The sequence below is a fragment of the Neolamprologus multifasciatus genome, chromosome 14 (assembly GCF_963576455.1).
Source record: "Neolamprologus multifasciatus chromosome 14, fNeoMul1.2, whole genome shotgun sequence".
In the NCBI taxonomy this organism is placed as follows: domain Eukaryota; kingdom Metazoa; phylum Chordata; class Actinopteri; order Cichliformes; family Cichlidae; genus Neolamprologus; species Neolamprologus multifasciatus.
This window is the reverse complement of record NC_140452.1, coordinates 36,748,791-36,762,843: the sequence shown is the minus strand read 5'-3', so window position 1 is coordinate 36,762,843 and position 14,053 is coordinate 36,748,791. Positions and strand designations below refer to the sequence as shown.

The 14,053-nt window shown below is 43.0% G+C and overlaps 1 protein-coding gene and 2 long non-coding RNA genes across 3 annotated transcripts in view; 2 read left to right on the top strand and 1 right to left on the bottom strand.

Moving 5' to 3' along the window:
* Window positions 1-14,053, bottom strand: part of LOC146504563 (uncharacterized) — a 173,416-nt gene that overhangs the window by 38,028 nt on the left and 121,335 nt on the right. The gene's annotated exons all lie outside the window — the stretch shown is intronic.
* Window positions 1-14,053, top strand: part of LOC146504572 (uncharacterized) — an 89,276-nt gene that overhangs the window by 27,134 nt on the left and 48,089 nt on the right. The gene's annotated exons all lie outside the window — the stretch shown is intronic.
* Window positions 4,510-14,027, top strand: LOC146504575 (uncharacterized). Its single transcript, XM_085184710.1, has 9 exons — window positions 4,510-11,491; window positions 11,574-11,686; window positions 12,244-12,553; window positions 12,794-12,873; window positions 13,000-13,055; window positions 13,167-13,194; window positions 13,282-13,301; window positions 13,415-13,504; window positions 13,601-14,027. The coding sequence occupies exons 1-9, from the start codon at window positions 11,299-11,301 to the stop codon at window positions 13,974-13,976; spliced, it is 1,266 nt and encodes a 421-aa protein (XP_085040836.1). The 5' UTR covers window positions 4,510-11,298; the 3' UTR covers window positions 13,977-14,027.

The following is a 14,053-nucleotide window of genomic DNA, read 5'->3' as shown; positions in this document are numbered from 1 at the left end:
TTGTTCTGCCGAGGCATTCAGTGAGGTGTGACTTCTGTTATTCTCCAAAACATAAAGTTAGGATCAGGTTAGATTTGATAGATTAAGGTTAGATTTAATCATGGTGACTAGGGATGGGTATCGTTTAGGTTTTATCCGATACCGGTGCCAAACCGGTACTTTTGAAACGGTGCCGGTGCTTAAACGGTGCTTAAACCGGTGCTTAAAGAATGGAAAACACAAAATTGGTCCAAAAAGCTCTCATGTTCAGCTGTTTTTTTGTAAAAAGATAACAATGTTAGCCTTTTCTGCAGCTATGGGGCATATATGGTATCACTCTTGGCTGGAAGCAGCTTAAACAATGGAAAAAACACAAACTTTATCCAAAAACCTCTCATGTTTAACTGTTTCCCACTTTTTCTTTGGTCATTTTAGCCTTTTTGGCCAGGGTGAAGGGAGTATCTGCCATCAAACAAGAAGACAGCCGCATGTAGCTATGACGGTGTTTGCTAGTTCACCTTACATGCATTAATGTAATAACGTGGTTAGCCTACTCAACGTAAATTACACACGAACAACATTAAGCTACTCACGCAGAGAAGAACGGCTGCTGCTGCATCATCATCCTCATCATTTCTGCTACACTGGCAGGGCTAGGGGCCAGGACTCTCCTCTTCGGGTTTTTGGGGGATGTTGCTAACTCCGGGTCAATAACAGGCACCACACCCGCAGTAGATGTGCTCGGTGTGAGGTCTCGCAGCAAGCTATCAAATACGGCGCATTTCTCGGCTTTTAAAAAAACGCTATGCGTCGCCAGGTGTTTCATCAGATTTGAGGTGTTACCTCCTTTGACAGTATCACAGTATCAGCTTAAAGCACTTGTTGCAGGCTGCTGAGTTTGCATCTTTTGCTGTGAAGTACAGCCAGACTTTGACCGCTTCGCCTTGGGCATTTTTAATCTGTAGCTCTGCTCTAAAAGAACGTACGTACCTGGACCCGCCTACTATCCTCGGAAATGTAAAATGATTGGCTAGAATCTAAAGTGTATCACAGCTCAGGAAAATAAAGCACCGAAATGTGCGCTGCTTTTCGGTCTGGTTACTACCGTTTATGTCAGAACCGGATAGCACCGGATACCGGTACCATCCCTAATGGTGACTTTAAAGACAGTATACGTTAACTGGAAGGAGCTGATTAGTACTGATCTCTCACTTAACTCCACATGCTTGAGAAACGTCTTTGTGGTTATTGATGGGTGATTTTTGTCATTTTTAGAGGGCAAACAGAATAACGTTGGTTCTATGAATAAGAGAAATTCATTTGCTTGTTTACGTTCTGGCGCCCTGGTAGTGGATAGAGCAAAGATCTTCATATTTTTAATAATGACATGTGATATGCATGTAAAGCGTTGACGATTTTTGCAACAAGTGAAGAGGATGTAAATCCACAGTAGATGAAAGTCCTGTTCTTTTCCTTTCTGAATGCAGCTCGGAGATCCCCGTGCTTTGACAAGGTTACAGTAACACGACTTCCCGTTGTCAGTCTGTATTTGCGCAACGGTGTTTCGATTTGAAAGGTTTTAGGAAGTCCAGGTCCAGTCTTAGTCAGTCTGTTGCCAAATGACAGTCGGCTCTCAGAGGTAAAAAGTTCAACACTGACTTGACTGAAGAGCACAAAGTGGAGCTGATGTCAAACTGAAGCTGTTCTGCCCTCTGTGGGAATCATAAGTGGGGGATTGAAGCCCCCGCCATCGGGCAAGATTTTAATCTCCTTAAATATTTTGCCATTCCTAAACTTTAGCCTAGTCCTTCTGGGTATTTTGCCGCTCTGCGACCAAGTGTTGCTACGCAGCAGTCTGGGGACACATTGATTATTCAGCCAGTTGTCTCTGGCTCTGCTTTGATTTGCTGAAATGCCGGGGCAGATACTTCCCACAGTAAACACTAAATATTTACCGAGTCAAAACAGTCAGCGCCTAAATGTGAATCCTCACACTTCTGTGGTCGGGACAGCAACTGGCACATATTGTCGCACGCACACAAAGTGAGACTTGCATGCATGAGTTTGACAGGATGTTTGCTTTTGTTGTATACACCTTGGATACGCGTTAAGTGCTAACTTGAGATGAATTAGTCAGGTGTGCATCCTTCAGCGCCTCCTTAAAGTGTCTGAGAGCAGCTCCGTCACCGGCTCCGCTGCAGTTTCCCTGTCGTGCCAGCAGATGGAGAAAGCAAACGTGTTTATAGGATAATGAGAGTGAAAGGCAGCCACATGGTGAGGGATGATTGCAGGGCTCCGTCTCTGTGGTCCGATACCCAGGTCGTCGCTTTGATTGACAGGCAACACTGTTCTTGATATCGTTGATGGTTTTCTTTTTAAAGGAGGTTCTTTACTAATTCTTTCACTAAAGAAAAGCAGAATATGAACATTTTATTGGCTTTTCTTGCTACCAGTATCAAAAATGTTGTTAAATGTTATGTTTTTTTGGTGTCTGTCTGTGTGTTTAAATTTAAATGGGGATAAAATACAAATGATAAAACAGTTCAAAGGGTTCTTTACGATGCACTGAAAGCCTCACACACACACTCTGTTAAACGAGGGTCTCGGGGAGATGATTTCCTTCCCTGTGTGTCGTCCCCCTCGCGCCCCTCCCCAGCCCCCTGCCGCCTCCCCCTCCCTCCTCTGCTACGCAGTGTAAACACAGTGTTCCAGAGGAATGTTGGACTCCCTGACCTCCACTGCAGTTCACTCGGTTCAGCCTGGCCGCGCTGTGCTCCGGCATCGGCAGCGGCAGCAGCAGCCCCCCCACCCTACCTCCCCACACCTTCCCCCTCCAGAGCCCCTTCCCTCCGTTTTTTTCTTTTTCTTTCCCCCCGCCATGCCTCGCTCCTTCTCCTGTGCCTCCCCTGCTCTTTATCTTCCTCCTCCTCTTTTCTTACCCCATTTTTCTTTTGGTTGTCCTTGTCCCTCACTCCTGCCCCCCCCCCCTTCTTTCCCCCTCGTTCTCTCCTTTCTCCTTACTTCCTCCCTTTACCTTGCAGTCTTTTCGCTGTGTGGATGGTTCCTCTTTATGTGCTTCACTTCACTGATTCGACTAGAAACTAAAGGGGGGTTACAAGTGCATCTGGCCACTAGCTGATTGGATTACTGAGGTGACGAGGTGGCCAGAGCAGACATGTGGTGTTTGCAGTTTTGACCTGTGGCTTTTTCACCATGCAGAGGTTCACAAGGTTTAATTGCTGGAGCATAGAGCACATCATAAATACATGCAGGCGGTCACTGGAGGTCGGGCTGAATGCAAACGTCTGGGGAGACTGTTTGTGTGTTTGTATTAGATGCTGCTTGTGCTGCAGGTGCTACACAGGAACAGCTGTGTCCCCGCCGGCTGCCAGCTAACCTGATCAACAGGATCAGCAGCCAGCCAACAGACAATCCTGAATATAGATAGATCAGAGGAGGGAACGAGTGTGTTTCAGGGTGCTCTCTCAGGTCATGGGAGGCCATTCTTAGCATGCAAACCAAATTCCCCCTTTTAAAAAAACCCTCGGTGCAAACTGCACATGCTGTACTTTTGAATGGAATAATTTGATAGATCATGCAGTAATGTGCGCTGCAGCGTGAGCGTCAGTGCACGCAGTGCTAGAAGAAGCAGTGATGTCCTTTCCTGAGCAGGATGAACTTCAGAGGTATCATAACATGTTCTTAAAGAGCGCCAGTGTTGGGAAGGTTACTTTTAAAATGTATTCCATTACAGATTACAGATTACATGCCCCAAAATGTATTCTGTAACGTATTCCGTTACGTTACTCAATGAGAGTAACGTATTCTGAATACTTTGGATTACTTAATATATTATCATGCTGTTTACAACTACATGAATGTACTATTGCTGTGATTTATTACTGTTACTGAAGGTCCGCGGCTCCGAACCGTAGTAAAGGGACCTCTGGCTAATACGGTGGGTTCTGTGTCGGCTCGTAGCTGAAAACTAGCTTTACTTTGTTGTCTGGGTCAACTTTGCTAGCAGAGACAGAGAGAGGCGTTGAAAGGCTGCTCCAACAGAACTTATTGTTTCAGAGGAAAACACGAACACGGTGTACAGTCGAGTCTTAATAGCTTACTTACAACTGGGCTCGTCAGGCTCTCTTCTTGGCTGCAGTGGTTATTATTATATTTACATGCTTCCAGCTCCCGTTTCTGCTCGATGACAGCTCGTACTTTTCCTTTTTCTCCCTCCCTCGCTCACAGACACATAACGTGTATGACAGTCCATTCTCCCTGCAGCACGGACTACACTGCCCATGATGCTACATTCTTTAGAGCTATACCTGTAGCATTCTGCCTATTAGCTTAGCACAACAACAACAAAAAGGCGCTCTCTCACCCAGGAAACACGCAGAGAGAGAACGCCACCCTGTAACCATGGCAACCGTAACGCTGCCTGGAACAGCAGAACGTAGCTGTCAAACAAAACCCAAACAGGCCTGACCCGCCACAATATGAAACAGGGAAGTACCGCCGTGTAATCCATTTATTTCAACAAAGTAACTGTATTCTAAATACCACCTTTTTAAACGGTAACTGTAACGGAATACAGTTACTCATATTTTGTATTTTAAATACGTAACGGCGGTACATGTATTCCATTACTCCCCAACACTGAAGAGCGCTAACTACTCTTCACTAGGCGTGCAGCTGTATCTGTCACTGTTGATCAAATCTATCATAAGTAATGCAAAAAAATGTAACTTTATTCATGAACTGTTCGGTGAGGAGATCCTGTGCTGGTTTGGGGCCAGTTGTTCCTATAAAGCAAGGGTGGGGGACTCTGGTGTCCTGCAGGTTTTAGGGTCAACACACCTGAGTCAAGTGATTGGTTCATTACCTGGCCTCTGCAGAACTTGAAGCCATTTAAATCAGCTGTGTTGGATCAAGGACACCTGGATCTAAAACCTGTAGGCCTGGAGTTCCCCACCCCTGCCATAGAGAGTAATCAAATCAATACAAAGTTCTGAGTGATCAGCTTCATGCTACGGTGAGACTTTTCTATCCTGATGGGAGAGATCTCTTCCAGGCAGGAGTGCAGCCAGGGGGGTGTTTTCAAATTACTTCTTGTTGTATTTCAGCATCATTGCAGAAAAAGAATAAATAAAAAGCAAGACACCGTTTTCTTTGCCAGCCTGTTGGTACCACCACTAGGATGGCGATGCTCCCATCAGAGGGCAAAAGGACTCCCTGAGGATGACAGTGATGTGAATCAGTTTGTATGGAATTGGTCGTACTCCCCACTACCATCATTTAAACATTTAATAAGAGAATATCTTTAGGACGAGTGATAATTCCCCTTGTTTTTAATTAGTGGCTCGTCTGTATACCATGCATGATTATAATTTGTGATGTGCTAGATCCTGTCAGCATTTAATAAAAGATATTCTGATGTCATACCTTAAATTACGGATCTGTCTTTAAATCAAGCAGTAATGTGTCAGAATGTGGTATCACGGCATCGTGAAGGTATCTGGAGCTAATTGTGGCAAAGATGCAGGACTGGAGATTATTTCTGTCTGAACCATCCAGTCTCTCAAATATGATCAAATTCAGAGCACAGCGTGTTTGGGAGATTTAACCAGGAGTCGAGCGTGTTACAGTTGCTCTCCAAGAACAGGAAGTGGAAATTCAGGTCAGTGATTGACGTGTGTCAGTTGTGGTCTGTCATAAATGCAGCGCTAGCTGTGCAGGACACATGTGACATTTGCAGCATTGCAAACACATGCCACCGAAAAGAAAAGAAAGAAAAAGGCAGAGCTAGATGATGAGAGCTCACAGCCATCGTGTGATAACTGACGAGTGTGCAGAGACATCTTGTCATCTGTGGCTTATATGGCTTCAAGTACTGTTTACAAAAGCCACAAATGCTCTTGGTCAGAAGATAAAAAGAACTCGCTTTGGCCAAAAGTCATTAACACAGATTTCACGCTCTGCTAGGAAGCACACTGGTGTTTAGGTTGTCCGCTCCTTCATGTCTGCTTCTAACAAGGAAACAAAATTCTTCTCATCATCATCTTCAGCCGCATCATCAGCCTGACTCAGTCGTCTCTCGCGGTCCTCCCTTCCATTAACATTAACCTTCACTGGCGTTCTTCCCTGCCCGTCTCTTCCTTCCTGCCTTCTCCTCAGCGATTTGCTTTTATTTGCTTCCATAAATCCCAGCCGCCGTGCAAACAGCCAGTTTCTCTCCATATGTAATTATGGGATCTCTTTCACTCAGATTGTGAGTGAGGCTGCGAGCACGGCAGTGATCATCAGTTACCTGGGCGGTGTAATTGTTGCACGCAGATAATGAAAACGATGCTGGTGGGGGAACATGTGGCCGTGTTGCTCATTATGCAGACGGGGAAGAGGAACTTGGCTGACCTCTGCTGGGCTCTGACAGGCACTGTTGCAGATGTTGATCGGCGTTAATGACTTGATGCGGGATGTGTATGTATTCTCAAAGCTTCCTCTGGCTTCAGTTCCCCACAGAGAGGCTTTGGAGATGATGTAGAGGTGCGTCCTGTTATCCAGCAAAGAGCATCTACAGGTGTACTATTCTTACAGTCCAGTGAATAAGGGATGGACGTAGCTTTTATTTGTGCATTCTTGCATTCAGGTGATTTTTATGCATCAGTTTATGGCGGACATGTGTTGTAGCCCAGAAAACACTGTGATCAGGTGTTCTGCATTACTTTAAATCATCATGTTCTCATTTAATGTTACTCTTGCTGACTCACAGGTGGACAGTTTACCTTTGTGGGTTCAAGAGGTGAGACTGATAACAGGCTCAGACGTGCATGCTTCACCTGTTTGTGCCAGTGGCTCACATTCATTTAGCTTCATTCATCAACCCCTGAATCGATTTCTGTTCGCTAATGTTCAAAACATGTCACACAGACGGTGCAATTCATCCTGTGCTCGTCCTGTTTTACTGACAACTGAGTGAAAACCAGAAGGTCTGCAACATTTCCCCGAGATTAGCGAGCAACGGAGCAGCAACACCTGTGAATTAGACGTCAGCGGCTCCCCGTCAAATGTTTGACATCGAGCCTCCTCCTTATTGGTTATCCAGTGCATGCAGTGACATCTGCATCTGTGGGTGTAAATGTAGTTATTTTGACCCTAAATATCATTTTAATTGGAAGGTATAAAGGGCAAAACAATGGTGGTGAGAGCAGAAACCCCTGATAATGAAAAATACATTTTCTAATTTGAATTAAACATGTGGAACCGCATCAGCAACCGCAGGCCGGCGTAAGAAAGGGAGCAGAATTCGATCTGAGGGACTTTACTGGGAAGGAGAAGACTGATGGCGGGAGCATGAGCGAGCGAGGGAGTGAGACAGAGAGAGAGAAGCAGATGGCTGGAAATATAGCCTGTTAAATTATTCATCTAGGCTGGAGTCTGGAGATGGAGAGATGGATCGGAGCTGGCATGGACACTTTTATTAGGAGCTGTGAGGAGAGAGTGCTTCAAAATGCTGTGATTGTCTTTGGAGACTGTATGAGAAGTAATTGCGTCAGGTCTGGGAACAGCTTTTATTCAACCTAAAGTCTCAAATTAAAAAAGCAAAATAAGGACAGATATACACAGAGAACCTGCAAAGCATAAACATTCGTTTCTTTAGACAAGAAAACATCTTTCACTTTACTTTTTGGAGCCATCATTGTCTCTCGACAAGGAGTTGTGAGCATGCTCAGATATTTCAGCTGCAGTGATTCATTTTCAGTTCATGCAGAGGGTAACGCGCAAAAACAGTCGCAAGTTTCCTAATCCCATATTCTGACACTCGTGACTGTGTGAGGTGACTGGGGTCACTGCCTGTGGACTGAAAAAGCTGCCCTCAGTTTGGCTTTCAGAGTAAGTTGCTTCAGCCGCAGCCAGGACGAATAAACATGAAACATGGCTGCAGGGGCAAACGACCCGCTTCGTAAAAGAAGATTTGCGGTGGGCATATGTTGCGAGCGTCTGCAACAGGAAGCCTGCAGAGGAGCGGGTGAAGCTGACTATAATTCACAGGAATGTCTAGAAGACTAATAATTTCCAATCCTAACCCTGAGTTTAGTGGTTTCAAATATTTGCATTAAAAAATCCTTTATTTGCCTTTTAGATGGGTCCTCTTAGCTTCCCCCTCCATCCTTTCCTCCGCTGCACATGTTGAGACAGTAAATATGAGGGTTTTTTTCCATGTGCATCATATATGACTCTCCCAGATTCAGAGATCACACACACACACGCGTGCACACACTGATGCACACATGCTCCTGAGCGGAGGGCTCTGGGGAAATAGAGCAGAGAGGAAGCTACGTGCCTTCGCCAAGCAAGGGCTGTCTGGTGTCATGGCAACGGGGCTGCAGATTACCCCACCCTCCATCATTCAGGGAGAGGAGAGGAGACACTCGTGCACACATATATAGGTGTGTGGAGACACAGCGTTCACAAAAGGGGTTTAAAATGATCTGATATTCACAAATAATCAGCTTAAGTGTGAATTAGTAATGGCAGCAGCATCTCAGCTACATGAGGAGAGGGAGAGGCGAGGGAGGCGAGCGTAAAAGGCGAGCGATGATGAGAGTGGCGCGGGGAGATGTGCAGAGGGGCCGTAAACGTATAGTAGCACTAAATACGTCTGGGGGATGTACTGTTATTAAAAGCGGTAAGGTTATCCAGAGCGCAGCTTCACCGTGGGGTCGGACGTTTTGCTACGTGCTGCTCGAGTCCTGCTAAAATGAATTTAGCGGGAGATATTATCCTCCCTGTGTGTGAGTGCTGGAGGCAGTGATGCATGGACGAGCTGACAGCAAGAGAGGAGATAATATTAGAGCCTGCATGAGGGTATAAAAGGGTAGTTGGAGCTTTTTGTAGCAAAAAAATGCAAGAATGACAGGGCGTGGAGGAGATAAATGACACCAGCCTGGAGAGAGAGAGAGGACGGGTAGAAGGGAGGGAGGCGAGGTCGTTTGAGGATATCTCCTCTGAAATTGACTGCGGCACAGCCATCGTCCACAGTTACATCACAGCCGAGCTCAAACTCGGGATGAACCTCTCCCTCCTGCTCTCGCCTCTTTGTCCCCGCCAACCTTTAAATGCTTCAAAGCCGTACGGAAGCGAAGCAGCACAGACTGAGCACGTGCGACGAGACGCGGCGCACTTTTATGGGGTTCGCCGGGACGGGATGCGACCGGGAAACCGAAGCCGGCGTCATTTTCTCGTGAGCCTGCTCAGCGCCGCCAGGTGTCTTTAATGGGCCTCGTTAAAGCTCCCTTACACACTGTAAACAAGGCGCCAAACTCATTTTAAAAGGCTTTGTCCTCCACGGAGGAGCGGCCTGTCATTGGACGTCAGTTAGGCGTCACAGCCGAATGATCACATACACACAATCTACCTTCCTCTTACAGATACATCCTTTCAGCGTCAGCAGGCCCTGACTCTCCACAGACCTTTATCTTTGCAGTATAATGTAAAACTGCTGCTTCCAAATTAAATACCAGTGTTTTTTCGTCCCAGATGTAAAATCTGCACATCAAACTGCATGTGATCATGTTGATGTAGGGCTACGTAAGGCGGCTAAAAGCCATTACCATGATTCACACGTGTGATAAAGCGTAGACTGACTCTCCATGAAAGGGTGCCTTTAAAAACAAGTCCATTAATAAATAAAATTCATTATTACGTTCAACAAATCAAGTTTCTGTCTCCTGTTTAACCTGAATGAAGACCATCACTCGTCGTATTCCTGACCAGAAAGCCCATCAGGCGTTTATGGGCTCATTTCCCACCATGATGAATACAGGCTCTAGAGGCCACACAGTTTGTACCTGGAGATTTTGTCCCACATGGACGTCGCTGTTACAACCATGAACATTTTAGCAGCTCTCGGTAAATTCAGCTTTTACGTTTTCCTGGTTTTAAGTATCTTTGTGGTTCTTAAAATCCTCCCGGCCTAAATAATTACACAGCTTAAAAACTGCAGAAACATGCCAGCTGTACCAAACATAATACTAAATAAAACTTCTGTGTACAAGTAAATGCTTTTTTTTATTTGTCAGAAGCTTTGATAGATTTCAAAAACAAAAAAAAGGATTTTCTGACTTTAACTATTAAAGAAGCTTCATGCACTGTTTAAACTTTCAATTGTTTTAAACGTTTGTTTTGTTGGTGCTTTGGCTTGTTGGGGGAAACACTAATTTTAACTAAGTTTACTTGTCCAGGCAGCTCAGATCAACCATTCCTAGTTGGATTTCCGCTTGTCTCAGACTTAGGGCTGCTCCATTAATCAAATTTTAATCTCGATTACGATCTGGGCTTTCAACGATCATTAAAAATGACTGAGCCGATTATTAGCCCCACCCTCGTGCTTTACTCTCGCGCTGCTCCGTGTGGCAAATCGAGCGCACCTCTCTGCATTTGTAACACGTGTCACAACAATTAAGAGCAGCGGTCTCCAACCTTTTTTGCGCCACGGACCGGTTTATTACGGTGGCCCCTAGAGACAAAGCACGTACAAACTCCAAAACACATGCAAACTCCAAAACACTTGCAAACTCCAAAACACTTGCAAACTCCAAAACACATGCAAAATCCAAAGCACATGCAAAATCAAAAGCACATGCAAAATCCAAAACACATGCAAACTCCAAAGCACATGCAAAATCCAAAACACATGCAAAATCCAAAGCACATGCAAAATCCAAAACACATGCAAACTCCAAAGCACAACGGAAGTGCTCCAGGACGCTAGGGGCAGTGTTGAGCCCGATTTGCAAAATAAACGGCAAGTTTGTTGCAAACACACGGAGATGGATACCAGCGGAAAACACCAGCAAGGATAGACCAACCACGCCTCATAATAAAGGTAATGTGCAAACTGTTGTTAGTTTGATTGTTTGTTTTTTTTATTACTATGAACGCTCGGTTTATGCTTTGCTCATAGAGAACTGGTTTAAAAAAAATGGATAAAAGTATGAAAACGTAATGTTTTAGCGATTTCTGTCCTTTGCTAAACATCAAAAGTAGCATGCTGTGCAATTTAAGATAAAAAGTTAAGATAAAATATGTAATCATATTTTAATATTTTTCTCTGAGTAATTGATTGAAAAACATTCTCATAGTCAAACAAGTATTTGCAAGAGAGGTTATAAAAATCTAAGTGTAATGTTTTTGGGAGTTGCACATATATGTCTGTGCATTCAGGAGTCTTAATGTAAGATGTGAAATACTTGTATTTTCTGTGGGTTGTAGTGAATCTTAATTTTGTAAAACATTTGATGGGGGTCATTTTTACAGATGTACTGTCCCTTCTGTGGACACCTCTTGGCAGACAGTCCTGCCTTTTGTAGTCTATGTGGAAAAAACATCAGATTTTTAAAGGACATCACCAGCACTGTGTCGAGAAATCCTGCCCTTGGTGAAGAGGCAGCAGCTCTTCCATCTACCAGTTCCAGCATCCTGACTGGCACAACTATACAGTCTACACAGGGTAAAAAACATATTTGTATTAAATAAATCTTCTTAACTGTCCCTTCCCTAAAATGATAACTTATTTTTTTTTCTGTTTATAGCTGGGAAATCATTAGTGGAGTCTTTTATAAAATTTAGGGATGTGAAAGAAAGGGAAAGAAAGGCATTTTTTTCAAAGAAACACCAGGAACAGAAGGAACAGAAACCAGTGAAGGTATGTCATAAACTTGAACGTGGAAGTTGACCACTTTTGTTGCTAATACAAAATCCAAATTACCTGTAGCACTGCCAAGGCATCACTGTAAATGTCCATATACATATGAAAGGAACTGTATATATTGCAAGGGTGGCCAACTATGTCCTCTACAGCTAAGGACCCCCCCCATCTCTGTTTAATTTACTTTGAGGCTGATTGCTGTTCATTACCTGTATATGGTGTGTTCAGTTAATCACAACCTTGGACATTAGTGTTGCTCGGGGAACGTTGAAGAAACTAGAAATGATCTAGTTGCCGCTCTTGGGGATTGTAGTTCACCACTGATACAGGGCTTACAATTTTTAATCTGATTTGAATTTCTTAATTGTCAGCCTTTGGTCAACATTCCTTCAATAATATATGCCCCCTGTTAAAACTAGATTTAGTCGCTAATGTTGTCTTTTGAGTCACAGCACAGCTGGAGCACAACTACAGATCAGAAATAAAATGGAAGACAGGGAAGACCATGTAGGAGCAAAGATGTAAAAACATGTTATTGTTAATCTCATTTCTAGATACAGATTGGCATCATGACAAGGACCAGTGATGGTATAAGACCTCTTCGAGGAAAGTCACTTCCGGTTGATGTTCATTCTCACTGGTCAACTGAGCAAATCTTGTCTGCCAGCGTGAAAAAACATAAGGACTTTAACCAGGACATGGCCGATGGACCCTATGTACTGCTATACCCTGATGCAAGGGAAGTTAGCACAATTCCTGGAACCAACACCCCTTTCACCATCCAAAAATACAAGGATGCCATAGGGAAGGCCTATCAAAGAATAACTCTCTACATTTGTAACCATGATGACTTCTTAAATACTGGTAAGTGATTCTGATAATGCAGTGACAATCATAAATTTTAGATATTAAAAATAATTGAAGATTTTGCAAAAAAAAAATGTTAATCAGAGAGTGACATGATTTTGCCACAGATTTTAAATATATTTAATTTATGCTGCAAAGCCAAAGTGTTCTATATGTTTGCTAATTGTTAGATATAGCTTTCAATACATACATATATTTAAATTAGACTGTATGTTTTGAATCATTGAATATTTGCAGATTGCAACACAGAGTGTGAATCTGAAGAGGACAATGAAGTTCAAGTAAAAGTAGTAGAAAGCCCACTGTCGGACACTGTGGTTAGTCTTTTTTTACCGGTTTTTTGTGTGTGTGTGTGTGTGTGTCTGTGTTTGTATACACCAATATAATCAAGAAAAGTTTAAAGTTTTAAAAAGTGCTGTTAAGCTTATTTTACTACTTATCAGGTATGGGATTTTCCAGATAATCACAGCACGCCGGAAACAGCACCTTCAACAAATAGGTAAGTTTTGTATTGTGGAGGATACAGTGCGGCGACCCTGAATAGGGAGGAGCCAAAAGACATTATTATGTATTATATTGTAAATTCTGAAATTATTTAAATTCTTTACAGGGGGTCAAACTTGCAAACTTCTTCTGAAGTAAGACTCTGAAAAATGTCATTAATAATTATCATACAGGCTACAAACATAAATTATATTAACTGTTCATATATTTTTGATATTTAGACTCAAGGTCCCTGCTACAGGTATGTTTTGGACACAGAAATTTGTGTATTGAGACACTAGACCAATAAAATCTTAGTTAACTTTAGATTTTAAGAAATGTTCTACTTTGCCCACTAAATGTTTTTCATTGCAGCACATACACAAGTGTTTATGCACCGATTGTAATTGATAGTGACTCAGACAAAGAAGTTCTCATCGAAAAGGATGAGCGTGAAACACAAAGGTAAGTATACATTTAAATGTGAGAATGTAAATATGCTAAAAGTGAGTAATAACATCCTCATTTTATGTGATATTTAATAATTTTTTTATGTTCTAGTACAAATGGCCTGACTGCTGCAGAAGTACTTGAAGAGCTGGCGTCTAAGACAATAAAAACATCTGTCAGCAGATTTAATATAAACAGGACAAATGTTTGGGATGGAGCAGCTCGGGGCTTTAGACGTGTGTCTTACAACCCAACTGATGATATACTTGTGAAGTTCAGCGATGATGCAGGACAGCGTGAAGATGGAATGGATAATGGTGGTCCTAAACGTGAATTTTTGACATTATTAATGAAATGCCTTAGATCACGACGAATCTTTGATGGACCTGAGGACAGCAAATTTCTTACATTTGACAGCGCTGGTGAGAAATTTATACCATCTGACTATAAAATTAAATTAATACATTCTGAAGTTAAGCTTGGATGATTAATTGTTTATTAAAATAAAAAGGCATATCATTTAAAGCATTATTTTAGCATAACTAACTAAATAAATCCATTACC